Source organism: Dufourea novaeangliae, unplaced genomic scaffold, assembly GCF_001272555.1.
Source record: "Dufourea novaeangliae isolate 0120121106 unplaced genomic scaffold, ASM127255v1 scaffold46, whole genome shotgun sequence".
NCBI lineage: Eukaryota > Metazoa > Arthropoda > Insecta > Hymenoptera > Halictidae > Dufourea > Dufourea novaeangliae.
The window spans coordinates 189,577-205,006 of record NW_015373926.1 but is presented as its reverse complement, the minus strand read 5'-3'; the positions used below and the strand labels follow the sequence as shown (position 1 = coordinate 205,006).

General features: G+C 36.5%; 2 protein-coding genes across 2 annotated transcripts in view; both read left to right on the top strand.

Moving 5' to 3' along the window:
- Positions 1-508: 508 nt before the first annotated feature.
- Positions 509-15,430, top strand: part of LOC107195048 (choline O-acetyltransferase) — a 182,118-nt gene continuing 167,196 nt past the window's right edge. Inside the window, exons 1-3 of the mRNA XM_015584811.1 lie at positions 509-587; positions 2,907-3,038; positions 4,862-5,056. Of these exons, the coding sequence (XP_015440297.1) occupies positions 509-587; positions 2,907-3,038; positions 4,862-5,056 (406 nt within the window). The remainder of the gene's footprint in view (positions 588-2,906; positions 3,039-4,861; positions 5,057-15,430) is intronic.
- On the top strand, positions 7,337-9,145 carry LOC107195046 (vesicular acetylcholine transporter). Its single transcript, XM_015584809.1, has one exon. The coding sequence runs from the start codon at positions 7,337-7,339 to the stop codon at positions 9,074-9,076; it is 1,740 nt and encodes a 579-aa protein (XP_015440295.1). The 3' UTR covers positions 9,077-9,145.

Here is a 15,430-nt window from a genome sequence, read left to right as displayed (position 1 = left end):
CCAACAAATCGAACAACTGAGCACGTAACTGTTTCTCTAGCCTAAATATTGTACAGCAAATGAAAGTACATGCTACTTCACACCTGACTTCAAATAATCATTTGCTGATTTATTGCATTTATTTATTCATCTATTCTAAAAACCACGTTGCGGTCTACATGTTTTCATTATTAAATAATTTGTTTAGTTACTTTTATTTAAAATTGTAACCTCGTTGAGAGAAGATGAGCAAGAAGAAATATTTCTATCCTATTTACAATTTTGTTAATGTAATGTTTGTTGTGTTCATACATATACTATCAGTGAAAATGCACGAGTGACATTTCAAGTGATGCTTTCTGTGTACGAGGAGTATATTCACTAGTAGATAAAGTTAGCGTCTTCGATCGAGGACATTAAAAACGTGGTAGTTATGTAAAAGTTATTATCTTCAATATTTTTCAGCTATCAATACATCCAGTGTGTATTAAAGAAGTGGTCGTGATGCATTCACTCTAACCATTAGAAAATGTATGTAGGAAAATACGAGGAAGGTTCAGAAATATACCTCGGTGTCGTACCTAAAAATATGGATGTTGTGATGAAACGTAAATATAACATAGTGAAATCCTTTGTGAAAATAAAAATGAGCAAGGTAATAAAGGTGACTTCATGAAGAGGCATTTGTCTTTGTTTTCACAACATCCTTGCACAGATTAGCTGTAACATTAATTGTCGGAGTTATATAGATTATGCGAAGTTTACTCATTTTTGTGAACTATTGACCCATAAAGTTGTAACGGTGTTTTTAAAAACACGTTCTGTATAGATACAAGACTATCGAAATGCCTAAAAATATTTATATTCTCAAAACCTATATGCAATCGATCGTTTCACGTTGTAATATCAGTTTTGTCACTTGTCATTCTTCGCAAATACATGAAATAAATTTTCCATTATTCGGCTACCACGAAATGTAATATTGCGTGTACAATCTCAAAAAGATTTATGGATATGTAATGAATTTTATCTTATATTTTACTATGTGGGTATTAAATGGCCCACCGCTATTCATATCTCTGGTAATGGTGATTTCAACACGCTTATAGAAAATTCCCCTATCCGGACGCTCATGTCTCCCTATACATTCGGATCCTGTAGGTTCTTCTGTACTTTCGTGTATACAGTTTAATCAGTTTTACATCTACCAAGTTTAGGTTACTAGTTAAGCGAGTCAAATACATTATTTTTATTGCTCTGGTTCCATTGTATTGATATATATTTGGTATTTAAATTATACAATATTTTTAATTTAACAAAGCAATTAACTGGAAAAAACTTTCATTTTATTTCCGTTTTTGCAAATTAATGTAGAAAAACATAAATCTGTATAAATCTCCACAATCTGATGTAAAACATTTCTGAATAGAATATTAAGATTATAGTACTTCTCAGTAGTAGGACCATTACAAAATATTGTAGTTTGAATTAGACTTCTATTTCCACAATGGAAAATAGGCATTTCATTAAAGTCTGAAGTAACATCACTAACATGTAGATCAATAATCATCCACCTTATATATAATTAGTCGACGTTCTTTCTGGAAAACTTTCTTTTGAAATAAAATAATGAATCGCTGAAGAGTCAGCAGTGAAGAATCATTCATTATTGATTCAGAAGAAAACAATTTTCCTACGCGAATGTTTTTAATACTTACCATGATCAATGTCCATTCAGGTCGAATGTTATTTTAATTATCGCTGTTGGACTAATAGTGCATTATTCTTTTTCGATCTGCCGATTCATGCAAAACAAAATTTTTCTTAACTTTCATTGTTCATTCAATTTCGAATTATCATAATGCAAATTATGTTCTCGTTATTAGAAAATAGGGTAAGAAATATTGTTATTTTATCATAATCCAATGTTGGGCCCAAGTATTACTCATAGAAAGTGAAAACTGTTCTACCCTTTCTACTGTAAATTTATAGAACAAGTGAAAACGTGACAATACGCTACGACATTTCTTCTTTGACACGCTATAAGTCAACAGTGTATGACGAAATTGCAAACAATATTATTGATTGGCACATATTTGTAGCCTTGGATTAGCTGCCAGTAAAACTACGATAGAAGTTCGAGTGCTGTCACTTATGAATTTTATACCACGAAGAGTCAAAAAATTGTTTGAATATAAATCCAAGAATGGCAAAAACTCTTTAATCTATAAATCAGGCGACATTTCGTCCACGAGTGTCCATACGAACACAGTTAAAAATGAACAATAACGGTTTAAAATCACTTGCTTCGCAATAGGCATAATCACAGTCTAAAATTATCTCAGTAAATCGATAAGTATTCGGGTAAATAAAACAAGAAAGCTAAACATTTTCAGAAGGCAAGGTTGAATGCCAATAACGTCAAGTAGTCGTCTCCGACCAAGATGTTGAAAGTTAAATAAACAACGAATTCGTTGGCATAACGCCTTAGCGTGGTCACGATTTAAATAAAAAAAACAGCGAAACTTCCCTGGGAACCGCAAAATCCTGAGATAAGTGTGGCCATCGGTCACCAATTTGTATCCAAAGAAATCCAAACTCCATTTCGTTCTCCACGTCCAGAGGCACCCCCTTTTTCCCATCAGCCCAGAGTCGTACAGGTGAAGCTCATATCGACCTGCCGCCAGAAATACCGCGCAGCATCGACCGTCGCCGTTATACCTGTTCTTCCTCTTCCCCCGGGGACGTGCCACCCCTTCTACCCTTCCCGCCAACGCAGAGGGTGCACGAAGAACAGAGCAGAATGGGGATGCGGATAGCTTGATGGTGGAGGGTTTGGGGGCTGACGCACGGCCTCGGTGCCGCGGCCAATCCCTGTATCCTGGAAACGGCGACTGCGCCCTGTCACAACGTTCCTCGAAGGCTAGGGGATCATGGGGACGGGAAGAGGGTGACGTACGACACGGTGGCGGGGAGTACTCCGAGGGCAGACGTTCCAAAGCCACCCCGACGGAGAGACACGCCGAGACGCCCCAGCCATCGGGAGCCCTTCGGTCTCAGTAAGTATTCTCAGTCACCAGGTATTTCAGACTTCCACGTCACCGACTGATTAGTCGAGGACCACGGGGAATACACTGTGTCGACTAGAAAAAATATATCGGTACATCAATGAACCACTGACGAATCGGACCGCTACCAAAACGACCAGAACAGTTTTCTACTGGACACAGCTTACACCCCCGGATGGCTCAATCATTATTCATGGTTCTGTTTGCACGAATATCAATACGTGATTCTGACTTCAACCCTTCATAAGGACTATAGAGGTAGAATAGATCCGTATAGGAATCTCCATGGGAGTTACGTCGTCAGTCGGTTCTGTTGAGATCACCAAGTTTCCTAGTTCGAGGTAGCTGTGCATCGATTGGTAACGCTGATATTGATTTTTGGTGGCTGGATTTGAAGAAATTATTAATGTTAAAATTCTTCGAGCCTAATTCTTTTAGTTTTACGGTGCTTCGGTGGTTTCCTGCTAACTTGTTTTTATTAATATTGGAATCGTTTTAATCGGTTTTGGTGGGCTTCATTTTAATTTGGTAGTGCTTTTGCACAGTGGTAGTGCTTGCACAGAAATTGCTAGTTCTGGAATGTTTTAAATCCAGATGTTATTGTGCTCTCGTGTCCTTTTGGGAATGCATCTTGGACAGGTTCTCCAGTTTGGAATTTGTATGGCACATGAGTTACTTTTAAACCAATGATGTTACACAGTACCAATTTTCGGCAGTTATTGCTTTCTTAATATTCGTCTTTGTATGTTTTGCGTATAGTCTTCGTGTAATTTGATAGAGTCTATCCGAATTCCACTCCTAGGCAGGTTGTTAATTTTGGAATTCTTTGAATCTCGATTCTCTTTATTTTCTGAATTTTTAATTTTTCTAAAATCCTTTCATACAAGGCATTTTTTTAATATTAATTTTCAAATTATTACAGTGCTGATTTTACTTTCTTTTGATGGTACTTTTATGTAGAGTCTCTTTAATATGTAAGGTATAGATGGCTGGATGTTATAGATAGATGTAGAAATTCCAAATATACATTGCCCAGTGGTAACGTCCATAAGACAATAGAAGGGTTAGGGGAATTGTGTCGGTAGCAAAAAAGGAACGCAAGAAAACAGCTTACGGTCTATCGATGGAAAATACGTGTTAGGGACCGACAACTTAACAGTTGAATTGACAATGAGTGTTGTTAGATATTCTTGTGTCCAGTAGTTAAAGCCACGAAAGCAAAAGTAACAACACATTTTTTAATCAAACGACATTTTAATTTGTTAGAACGGTGCTTACACAATGTTGCAGTCTGTGTTTCTTAATATATTAATGACTCAAATGATAATTAATACATTCATGATGGAGTAACCCATAAAAGACATCTAGTCATTATTTAAAAGAAGGCTTGAACACAAGACACTTGACTGCTGACCGTATAATAATTAATGCAAATCTTTGTGAATAATTTGATTCACCTACAACTCATCTATAATTGAAAGGTTGTCATAGTATACGCATATCGTAATTGATGAAATATCAAACTAAAAAACCTGATTCACTGATACAAGGATTTTTAATTAAATGCTCTTGTTGCAATAATACAAAAAAAAACTTGTGAATAGATAAACTTATTGAAGGTCATTATACCATAATGGCACAGTATTGTTATTCTCATTCGTAGCAGTCAATCTCGAATTTCTAATGTTCTTCAATTCGTTAGAATAATACGTTAATTACTACACGGTACACACATATATATATATATACTACACAAATAATTATTTCTCATCCATTCCAAACGGAGAAAAACGGAATGAATTTTTTGTGTGCAGGTTCGGTTCGAAATTCAGCTGAAAAGGTGGAGGGCCCAGGGACGCGAGGTGCCAAGGAGTCGTTAAACGACTCGCAGGACGAGGACGTTGCGGACGTCGGCTCCACGCTGAGCAGCTTGTTCGCCGGACTTCCGGCTTTGGTGGGTCCCCAACGCCTCGCCAACTCCCTCAGGCAGAAGTTTGCCAATAACTCCGGTAAGTTTACGAATTTTCTTCGGTCCACGGCGTCCCCTCCTCCCTTTCCCCTCGTCAAGGAGGCTCGTTACGTTCGTTGACGAAGTTATCGTCCCCCTGCACGCTCACCAGTCACCGTAATTAATAAACGAGGGTGTTGACACGCATCTAACTACCTTCCGCGGGATGTCGGTATACAAACGAGCGTTTCAGGATAACAATTAATCCATTTCTGACAATCCCGTAGTGCTTGAGTGAAGCGAAACACGACGTCCCTTAATCTTTCGAACTGTTAAATATAACGATTTTCGGAGAATTGGTTGTTCGTGAAATGGAAGGAAGAAAATACGATTCTAAGGGATGAAATCCATTATGTCATATTCTTTGGAAATTTGTACGTTGTGTTAATAATTTGAGAGGCGAACGAAATCTTTCTGTAGGTGAGATGTACGTGAGATCCTGAAAAGCCTGTGATGCCTAATTTATGCATCTCAGGCCATTTCGATATCCTCAAACTTGTCGAAAAAGTATTATGCATTACTTAGTACATACAAATATAAAGGTACTCTAGAAAATCTGCAAAAACGTTTAAAATTTCAAAATTTCGAAAAAATGTTGTTTCTATTCACTTATATCCAATATCAGAAGAATCTGCCATATGGTCCATTCCTTATACCAATAATGTTTAATCGTACATTTCTTTTACAATGGGTCTCATTAAAACATCCCCGATTTATAAATTTCCTTTTTCAAGTTCCATCACGTTTTGCAGCATTTCGGTATTATAGAAAAGAGTACGCCCTTTTTTGTACTTGAAAGACCGAAATGATGGTTGTTTCAATCAAACAAGATAGAATTCTTTCATATTTGACCAATTTCTACTTTTGGTATTTACGTGGCCAATTGCGTAATTTAACAGAATTTGAATAATTTTAGTATTAAATAATGCTACATTCTGTTTGAGTTCATTCTCAAAGACAGAATTATTTTGTTATTTATAGTGACTGTGTCATAATCTTAAAAGTATCTAAATGTTTCAATAATCAGTAAGAGTACTGCAAAAATTCTTGGTAATTTTTCGATACAAAACATTTATAATGTATAATTTCCTTAACTAGTGCAGCTGCTTTATATACCAAGAGTGTGTTGATCTCAACAATTGATTCTTAATTTGATTATCAATTAATCACTATGATTGTATAATTTTTTCAAATTGTTCTTATATTGTACAAATGTGGAGGAAAAAGTAACAGAAACCTAATTTTCTAACGTAAAAATAGTCTTCAAAAGAGAACTCGCCATGAAGACATAAAAACATGGTCCTTGTACTTCAATAATAGTTTTAAAATTTCGAAAACAGAAGAACATAATGCGAAATCACAGTGATATTGAAACTTATAGAATTAATGACTCAGCAACCAAAGCGACTAACTCCCATCTCTATAAGTTTCTCAGCTTTAATATTTTTGCATACTTATTTGTATGCATTCTCTATGTTGCCATATAACAATTATTCAATTTCAAGCCGAATTACAAAAGTGTTGATAATACTAGTCATCTTTGTCAACCTATTATGTGAATCCACAAAGGCACATAATCATCAACAAGAATTATTGTAACATTATTACTCATTGAAACGTTATATTCTAACAGATAACATGATTAACTGTAACATGGTTTCTCATTACGAAAAAGTAACATACCAGACACTTTCATGAAACAATTACCACAAGCTGTATTTACGAAGTAAATTCACATCGACGATTCGACCTTTACCCTTGTTTTACTGGCAACAACCCATATTTCTATCTCCGGTAACTTGATACTCAGTAGAAGATATAGGTAGCTGGTTACCTCGAGGGGGAGCCTCCACCCGGTGTTAGGGTCTACCAGAAGCAACCGAGGAATCAACTTCTCGCTAGACGCAGTGAAAACCTTCATCAAAACGAAGATGAACTTGTCCGCGCCATCTATGGTGACAAAAGGTCGGGTTGGGGTGGGATAAACGCCGATCAGGCCGGGTCAGGGCTCCCCTACATCTGAAACTTCAAATTTTCTCATTGGCCCGCTAATTCAGTCTAACAAACCCAAAGGAGACAGGAGGTCGACTAAAAGAAATAAAATAAAAAGATTGTATGATTTCGGGAGTTAACCGTGCCAACTCGGTGATCTGTTGTAGGTTATCCCCGGCCCGGCCTGATGCGCCCCAATCGCGACGATCGCTTCGTCACTCCCGAGTTTAGTTGTTATTAAACCCTGGAAGACGATCCTGATCCATTAAAGGCGACTACCTAGACCACCATGTCGACGACCATACCCATTCTGAACATCGAGCTCAGCGAGCTCAAGGAGCTCGTCTGGATGAAGTTGCAAGAACCGAAAGCTCAACGAAAACTCGTTCTAATCATCGTCTCCATAGCCTTGCTACTCGACAACATGCTGTACATGGTAATAGTGCCCATTATACCCGACTACCTGAAGTATGTGGGTGCATTTGGAGATATCGAAGAAGAAGTCAATGGAACTGCAGCACCAGTACATCACGGCCAGGATTCAGCCACGGGGATCTTGTTCGCTTCTAAAGCCATCGTTCAGTTAATGGTGAATCCTTTCTCCGGAGCTCTGATAGACAGAATCGGATACGACATACCTATGATGATAGGACTCTGCATAATGTTTCTATCGACTGCTGTGTTTGCCTGTGGAAGGAGCTATGGTGTTCTCTTCTTCGCCAGAAGTCTACAGGGAGTGGGCTCAGCTTTTGCTGACACTAGCGGTTTGGCTATGATAGCTGATCGTTACACAGAGGAGTCGGAACGGTCTAAAGCACTCGGTATAGCATTGGCCTTTATCAGTTTTGGATGTTTAGTGGCTCCACCATTTGGTGGTGCTTTATATCAGTTCGCTGGGAAGGAAGTTCCTTTCCTGATTCTCGCATTCATCAGTTTAGCTGATGGTTTCATGCTTCTGTTAGTCATGAAACCTCTGAGAGAACAAGTGAAAGAAAGGCGTAGTGACCAAGCGCCTTCAATACCTATTTGGAAACTGCTCATGGATCCCTACATCGCTGTCTGTGCTGGAGCGTTAATGATGTCCAATGTAGCTCTAGCTTTCCTGGAACCAACAATTTCACTGTGGATGGAGGACAACATAACTCATGACAATTGGAAAATGGGAATGATCTGGCTGCCAGCATTCTTCCCTCATGTGTTCGGTGTCATAATCACTGTTAAAATGGCAAAACAGTATCCCCAACATCAGTGGTTGATGGCTGCCTCAGGCTTAGCTCTGGAGGGTTTCTGCTGTTTCATTATACCTTTCTGCACCTCCTACAAAGTTCTTATGATTCCTATATGTGGAATCTGCTTCGGTATAGCTCTAATAGATACTGCTTTGCTGCCAACCTTGGGCTACCTGGTGGATGTGCGATATGTTTCTGTCTATGGTAGCATCTATGCTATAGCGGACATATCATATAGCGTGGCGTACGCAGTTGGACCCATAATAGCAGGTGGAGTAGTAGAAGCTATCGGTTTCACTGCTTTGAACGTGGGCATCGCCTTCTCGAACCTTCTCTACGCGCCCGTCCTGGTGTACTTGAAGCATATTTACGACTTCAAACCATTCCAGGATGAAGCTGATGTCCTCATGCAAGATCCACCTGACAAAGAATACCAAACGTATGTACTGCAAGAACAACGACCTCTTTCTGGCGACGTAGGAAATCACTTGAATCAAACACGTATGGAGACAAACGTAGATCAAGGTTATGAACATAACTACCAAGGACAGAGTTACGAGCAGCCCGAGTATGGGCAGAATGTTAATGCTTCTGGCTACAATCAGACGCAGGGAGGATACGAGCAGCAGCCTCCTGGCTATGAGCAACCAACTAATTATAATCAGAATGCTCAGGGTTACATTCAAAGACCCTATGGGCAAGAACAGCAGAGTCAGATGGATGCCAATCCATTCAGAAGACCTAATGTTGAACAAAGGCCTGCTGGTGATAGTAATCCCTTCAGGCAAGGAATGTACTAATGCATTGATGGCGCATTGCCACTGAAGAATCTTCGAGACAAGCTTCCAGTTATCAAGAAGATAAAGTATGACGGCGCTCGGTTTCTTTCTGTAATCATGAAGTGTGTCATCCTGTGATTCTAACTTGTCGAGGAAGACTTCCAAAACGATTACTTCGATATTGTTCATCTTATGAGAATGGATCATAAATGATTGTACCTTCAGCGATGCTCCTGCAATCCATCTATGTGGTAGTGTCGAGGAACTTCATCGATCATAGAAATTAGTGTTTTTTGTTCAAAAAGTAACAGTTTGAGGACATGTAATTGAGTTAAGAGATGATGAGTTAGTGTAGAATTGTGTGAAACTGTGGTCACAGTTTGGCGTTGACTGTCATGTTAGATCCTCAAGTTCAGGCAAGTGGTTTTTCGTTGCAGTGATATTGAGTATCTGAGTTAGAAGTACTAACACAGTACTTGATGTTGCCGGATGTTAACAAAATTTGCTACCAGCGTTGTTTAATTCTATTGAATTTTGAGTGAGCAAAGTTAAATCAAGAATAACATTACTCATATTTTGCAATTAATTTTTCTTAAAACACCGAAATTTTTTAAAAAGTTAACATGGCATTCAACGCGTCGGATAATCTCAAAGAAGATCAAAGTTTCCGGATGAGCTTCTACACCACAACGGAAAGAATGCACAAAAATAAATATGTAAGGTAAATACTTTTGAAACGTGCTACATACAAGAAGAAACGTCATATTGAATCGAAGTGTGAAATGAAGAATGTTAGAATGACAGAGCAAAAGAAGGTGATATTCGAACATAAAACGTATGAACATTGTGAGAATTTAACGAGAATACGATATAGGCGATGAGCAGAGTTGGACAAAACATTGTTTGATTAATGATTAACGACCACAATTACCGACAACAGTTAGAGTATACAGGGTGTCTCAGAAATGACAGCCAAGACAAAAATGTCGATGCTACGAATTCTTGATTTTCGAATTGAAATTCGTTTCTGTCACTGTATGTACGATTTACCGCAGAACTATCTTCTTTAAGTAGTATATTTTAACACCTCATTCTATACATTCAAAAGAAATTTTTTTATGTTATAAACTTTCAAAGGTTGCATGATAATTAAATTTATATTTACCGAAGTTTTGAAAAAAAATTTTTTAAATTTGAAAAAATTCTAACCGTACTCCAAACTTACTTACGCAGATGGAAGATTCTTCACGATAAACCGAATGCTACTATCTTTGGTCCGTTAGCGACTTTCATAAATATTAAATATTGAAACATAATTTGTATTACGATTTGACTTGGAACTAGATTAAATGTTGTTTTGACTAAACCCTGATCAACGTTTAACCCAGATATGGACCAAAGTATGTTTTAGAGACCGAGACAGAACTTTGCCTAAATCTACTTTAGATTTCTTCTATTTCTGACCTGGGTTTGATTAAACTATAATCTAAATCTAATACAGAGCAAACATTAATAATCATATTTATTGGGTAATAATAACGACTGCTTAATAAATGATCCAATGAGTAATTCGGATTTGCGGCTAATAATTAACAGAAGTGATCATAGAGTATGTAGTGGAACCAAATTTTAACCAAGATCTGGTCTACATTTACATCATTTTATTCTAGTAGTAATTTATAGTTGATCTAGGTCTTGCCTAGACCTAACCTAAACACAATCTGAAGCGAACCCAGGTAATCGAGACTAAGCCTTACTTACAATTAGACCGAATCGAAACCCGAAGTACGGTTAATGCATACATAACCGAGAAAAATGGTTGTGATCGGTGAGCAACCAATAATTATAATTTATTTCAAAAATTAGAATTAGAATTCAAAAACTCATTTGCAATTAATTGCTCAAATATTCGATACCTGATTAGAATTGATTCATTATGGTAACGAACCATTATAATAAATATTAAAAATTTCATTAGAACAGTGGTATTCGTTAACTAATCAAGTGGTTGATTAAATTATTTAATCAATACAATTTTCTTGAAAACAATGCAAAGAATACTGTAGGTTTCAAGATAAAACTACTATGAAAAATACATAGAAACTCTCCTACAAACGTATTGGTATTTAAATGTTTTTCTATCCTCGAAATGATACACAAGAAATCTTCGAACTGTTCATTTATTATGGGACACTCTGTATATATAAAATCGCAAATATCACAATCTCTTCATGGACATCAAGAGTTTGTATCTTAACCGTCTTGACAGGTATTATAAATCTGAAGTAATATTTCACTTAATGATGGTGATACATATATTTTACGAACCCACAGATAATTAACTCGAATTATTAATTATTACCATCACGATCGTTCCTTTAATCAGAAAAAAATTAAATTATTGTCCAACTCTGCTGTGACGGATGGTGGAGAGTGATCCTCAAGGACACGACTTCAGATAGAATAATAGCAACGGAGGCTTCCCTTAGTTAAGGGGTCAATTTAAAACTTAGTCGTTGAAGCTTTCATGTAGGTAGTTGTATAGAGAATGGCGCTCATGGTGTCTCAAACGGCGCTTCGGCCGTTGCGTAATTCGTAACATATCATTGTTACTCAATTTAATCTCCTATTGTTAATAGTCCAGGGATATTGTAATTAATAACCAGAATTAACCGTTGAAGGTCATCGAGGATTCTAAGGAATGTTGAATCGTATTAGTTTCGTTATTTCGATGTGTCAGCATGCTAATTCAAACGTTCGCTAATCAGTGAATTAAATGTGAAGTTCAGACGTTTTATACAGTTTGATATTTATAATTTACTATTTAAACTACGGACAAAGATCGACGAGACTTGATTAGTTAGCGTTCCATTAGCACGTTTTTAGTACTTTGTCCTTTACGACATAGGGAAATAATCATATCATAAATCAATATACAGTTACTCGAACAATTTTATTGCGATTGTTTTCAAAAAGATAATCTCGAATATAGCGTAATTAATCCTAGTACTGTTAGTTTTTCGATTATAATTTTAATAACTTCAATAATTTCAATCATCCTGAATCTTTGAACGTCTTCTGGAATGTGTTTCATACATCATATGAGTTATGTGTCACGTTGAATTACAAATGCGAGTGATTGTATATTGGATGTTACATATCTGTATTTTTATGAGCTTAGTTTCCTAAGTAGAGAACGTTTCTGTTCCGAAGCCACTCGTTTAATTCGTCGTGGGAAATCGTACAATATTTAGGTAATACGTAGACGTACGTTTCTATATATGTATATATGCATATTAATAATTATCATGTGCCAGTGACTCGCACGTAAAGCTTTACGAGTACTTCTGAATCTATTTCCGCTACATAGAAACTTCCTTTCATTGCGTGTCTATGCTCGACATATACCTAACTCAAGGAAAATTCTTGTTCTGTATTAGTAGACGCAATACAATTGTTTATGGTTTTATCAATTGCCTTACGGAAATTAATTAGGTTGGAGCATATGAAAAGTCGTTTTTTATATGGTTTCAGTGATATTTAATGCATTCACCATGACGTGAGTTATCTTATCAGAATTAATGAAGAGGATTCTGTAGAATCATTGTTGGTCATCCTGTTACAATTGAAAAACTATTAAAATTGGTAGTGTGACATTTTGGTGGCCATTCAGACTTAATCGTTAGAAATTTTGTAAGGATGTTGAATGATTCATCTGTGACCAGTTTTTTACCAGTAACAAAATGACAGTAAGACGTATCAATTGTAATTCTGATCAATGAATAATAATCAAAAGTTTCCTATGACCATCGTCTCTCTTGAGACTGATTGTGACTTATCTTGACTTGCTACTAACCACGACGACTCACTAGTAGTTATACTGTCATAGTTAACAACAACCTACTGGACAAGACCAACTGTCAGTGGCCACTTGTGTGTAGAATTGCTAAAATCAGAATGGACAACAAGTTCTTCAATAGGTCATCGCATAATTTTTTATCATAAAATCAATATATCACTGCGCCATGTCATTGTGTTGCGTTAGGGTTTCATAAGCGAAGGCTTAACAATTTATTTGGAAAGGCATCGCTAGAAAACAATGTCGGCGAGGCTCGTCAAATTTTACGCTCGTGTCCACCGCATGTTCGTACCTACTCGTCAATACTCAGAAGTGTTGCGGGAAAACAAAGTTTCAAACAAAGTTTCCGGCAACAAGGCGCGCGATTTTTAATACTCGACGATTTCCGTCGAATATTACGACTTACGACCATCGAGGGGTTCGTAGGTTAGCAAAATAATCACGGTCGTGTGTACGTGTATTAGTCGATGAGGAGTCATCGTAGCTTCTGTATAGTCGGTGGAACCTATACAACATATTCCGAGCACCGAAACGACAATTACGGGGAGATAAGGAGCTTTAGCCTCGTTCTGGACCGTCGGATGTCGACTCGGAGAAAGTATGCGTCTTAAACCTTAACAACTGACGATTTATTTTTACTAATACGGCAATTGTTATTAAGCAAGGAAGACGGGGACTTAATACCGTATAGTTTTAATGAAAGAATATAAGCAGAAATTTTAAATATCAATTCACAAATTACTTCTACACCCTAAGAATCAAGTTTCCTACTTCTATGAGACGCGTACGTCTCTGGGTGTAGTTTCATCAACTAAGCCGTCGCCGCTTGACATTTCAATTTACAACAACGCTATATAGGTCCCACCGACTGTACCTATCTCGTTCGTCGCGATCTTTCGAATTGTCGTGAGTGCTTTGAGTTCACAGTGCCTGAATATTCGGGTTTATACCCTCTCCATGTCGTACACTCCTAACTCCCGAACAATGTGTATACTCAACTATAAGCAGCGTAAAGTTTTTAGGTGTGTAGTTTAGCCATGTTCTCATGTAGACGATTTTGTTTTCGTAGGGTAGGTATACATGATGAGTCAGTTATACTGATGCGCCTGGAACAATTTATAAATCGTATTTTACTGTAGACGTCTTTGTACTGCAGAGGTGATTAGTGTGTGGGGGGGAGGGGGGGGATGGATGTATTAATTAATTTCAATTAAGGTTCAAGGCCACCTTTGTCCCTTTCTTAGATGGAACGTGAAACAAATTTGTTATATTTCTCGATGATTTGTTGAAATAATATTACTTACTTATGCTGTATAAATATATTAATAATATTCATTTTAAACATTTTTCTCTGCAAATAGTAGAGAAAATATAATGATAAGTAGTTTGGAATTAATTTATATTGGAAAGGCCATATGTCGTTTGTGCATACGTAATGAGAATTATTTGTTAAGTAGAATCATAATAATTTTCAAGTGGAATGTAAATAATTTATTTAAAAGCAACTAACATTTATTTCGAACATTCCTAGTAATGTATATAGTATGCGACATTAATCGGAAAATAATTGATTTTCAATTCATCTGTTCTATAATGAATATATGCTTGTCCGAATAAGCCGAATAAACTATTGAAACAAAAAATAGTAATGGGTATCCTGCAATTTTTCATTTATTATTCATTATTACTCTGTCTGTGTATACAAAGATATCCATACTATTCATGCATAAAGAATTCTAGCAAAATACAAGTTAATGACATTATAGTTACCTGAAATTAATTATACTCTCGTTTAATGAATAGTTTAGAAAACTATTCGTTTATGAATAATTGAAAGTCTAGTTGACTCACCTTGTATAACAGGTTAATGTGTAATAGTACGCGCGCATTCGCAGTGGTAAATTTTGTTTCTATGAGCTGGCCTCTATGAATAGCGTATAGTAATAATTAACGAAGTGTCAATGTGTTACTTGCCGATGGTTATCGAAGTAGGAGGTGGACTGTTACAATTTTTCGCGTTGGAAATTGTTTTTAGATTGTAATCGAAGGAATGAGGGGAATTCGTTGGAGCTTAAGATGAGTTATGTTATAGATTTTTTTGTGTTATCACATAAATATATATTGTAATTGTTGTAACCGTTTGAGAGGGGTTGCAACAATAGTGGACTCGAAAATGAAACTAGTTTCTATAAATCCAATGGAATACACCTTTCTAAACTTGGTTACGTTATTTATATTGCGCATACATTTAATTATCCACTTAATAACAGTCGATTGTTTATTATTTCTATCACTTCGTGAATTACATTCATTATTTCTTCGCGAAAATTTTATTCATTTTTTATTCTTCTTTCTCAGAATCAAACTTGGAATGCAAAATATAATTGAGTGTTGGTGTTTTTAAATAATGTGAGTGAATAAAACTTGAAATTGCTCATTATTATTGTTTCGCAGTATAAATATACAACGAAATATCATTTAAACGCGTAGAATACATAAGACGAATATTTGATACT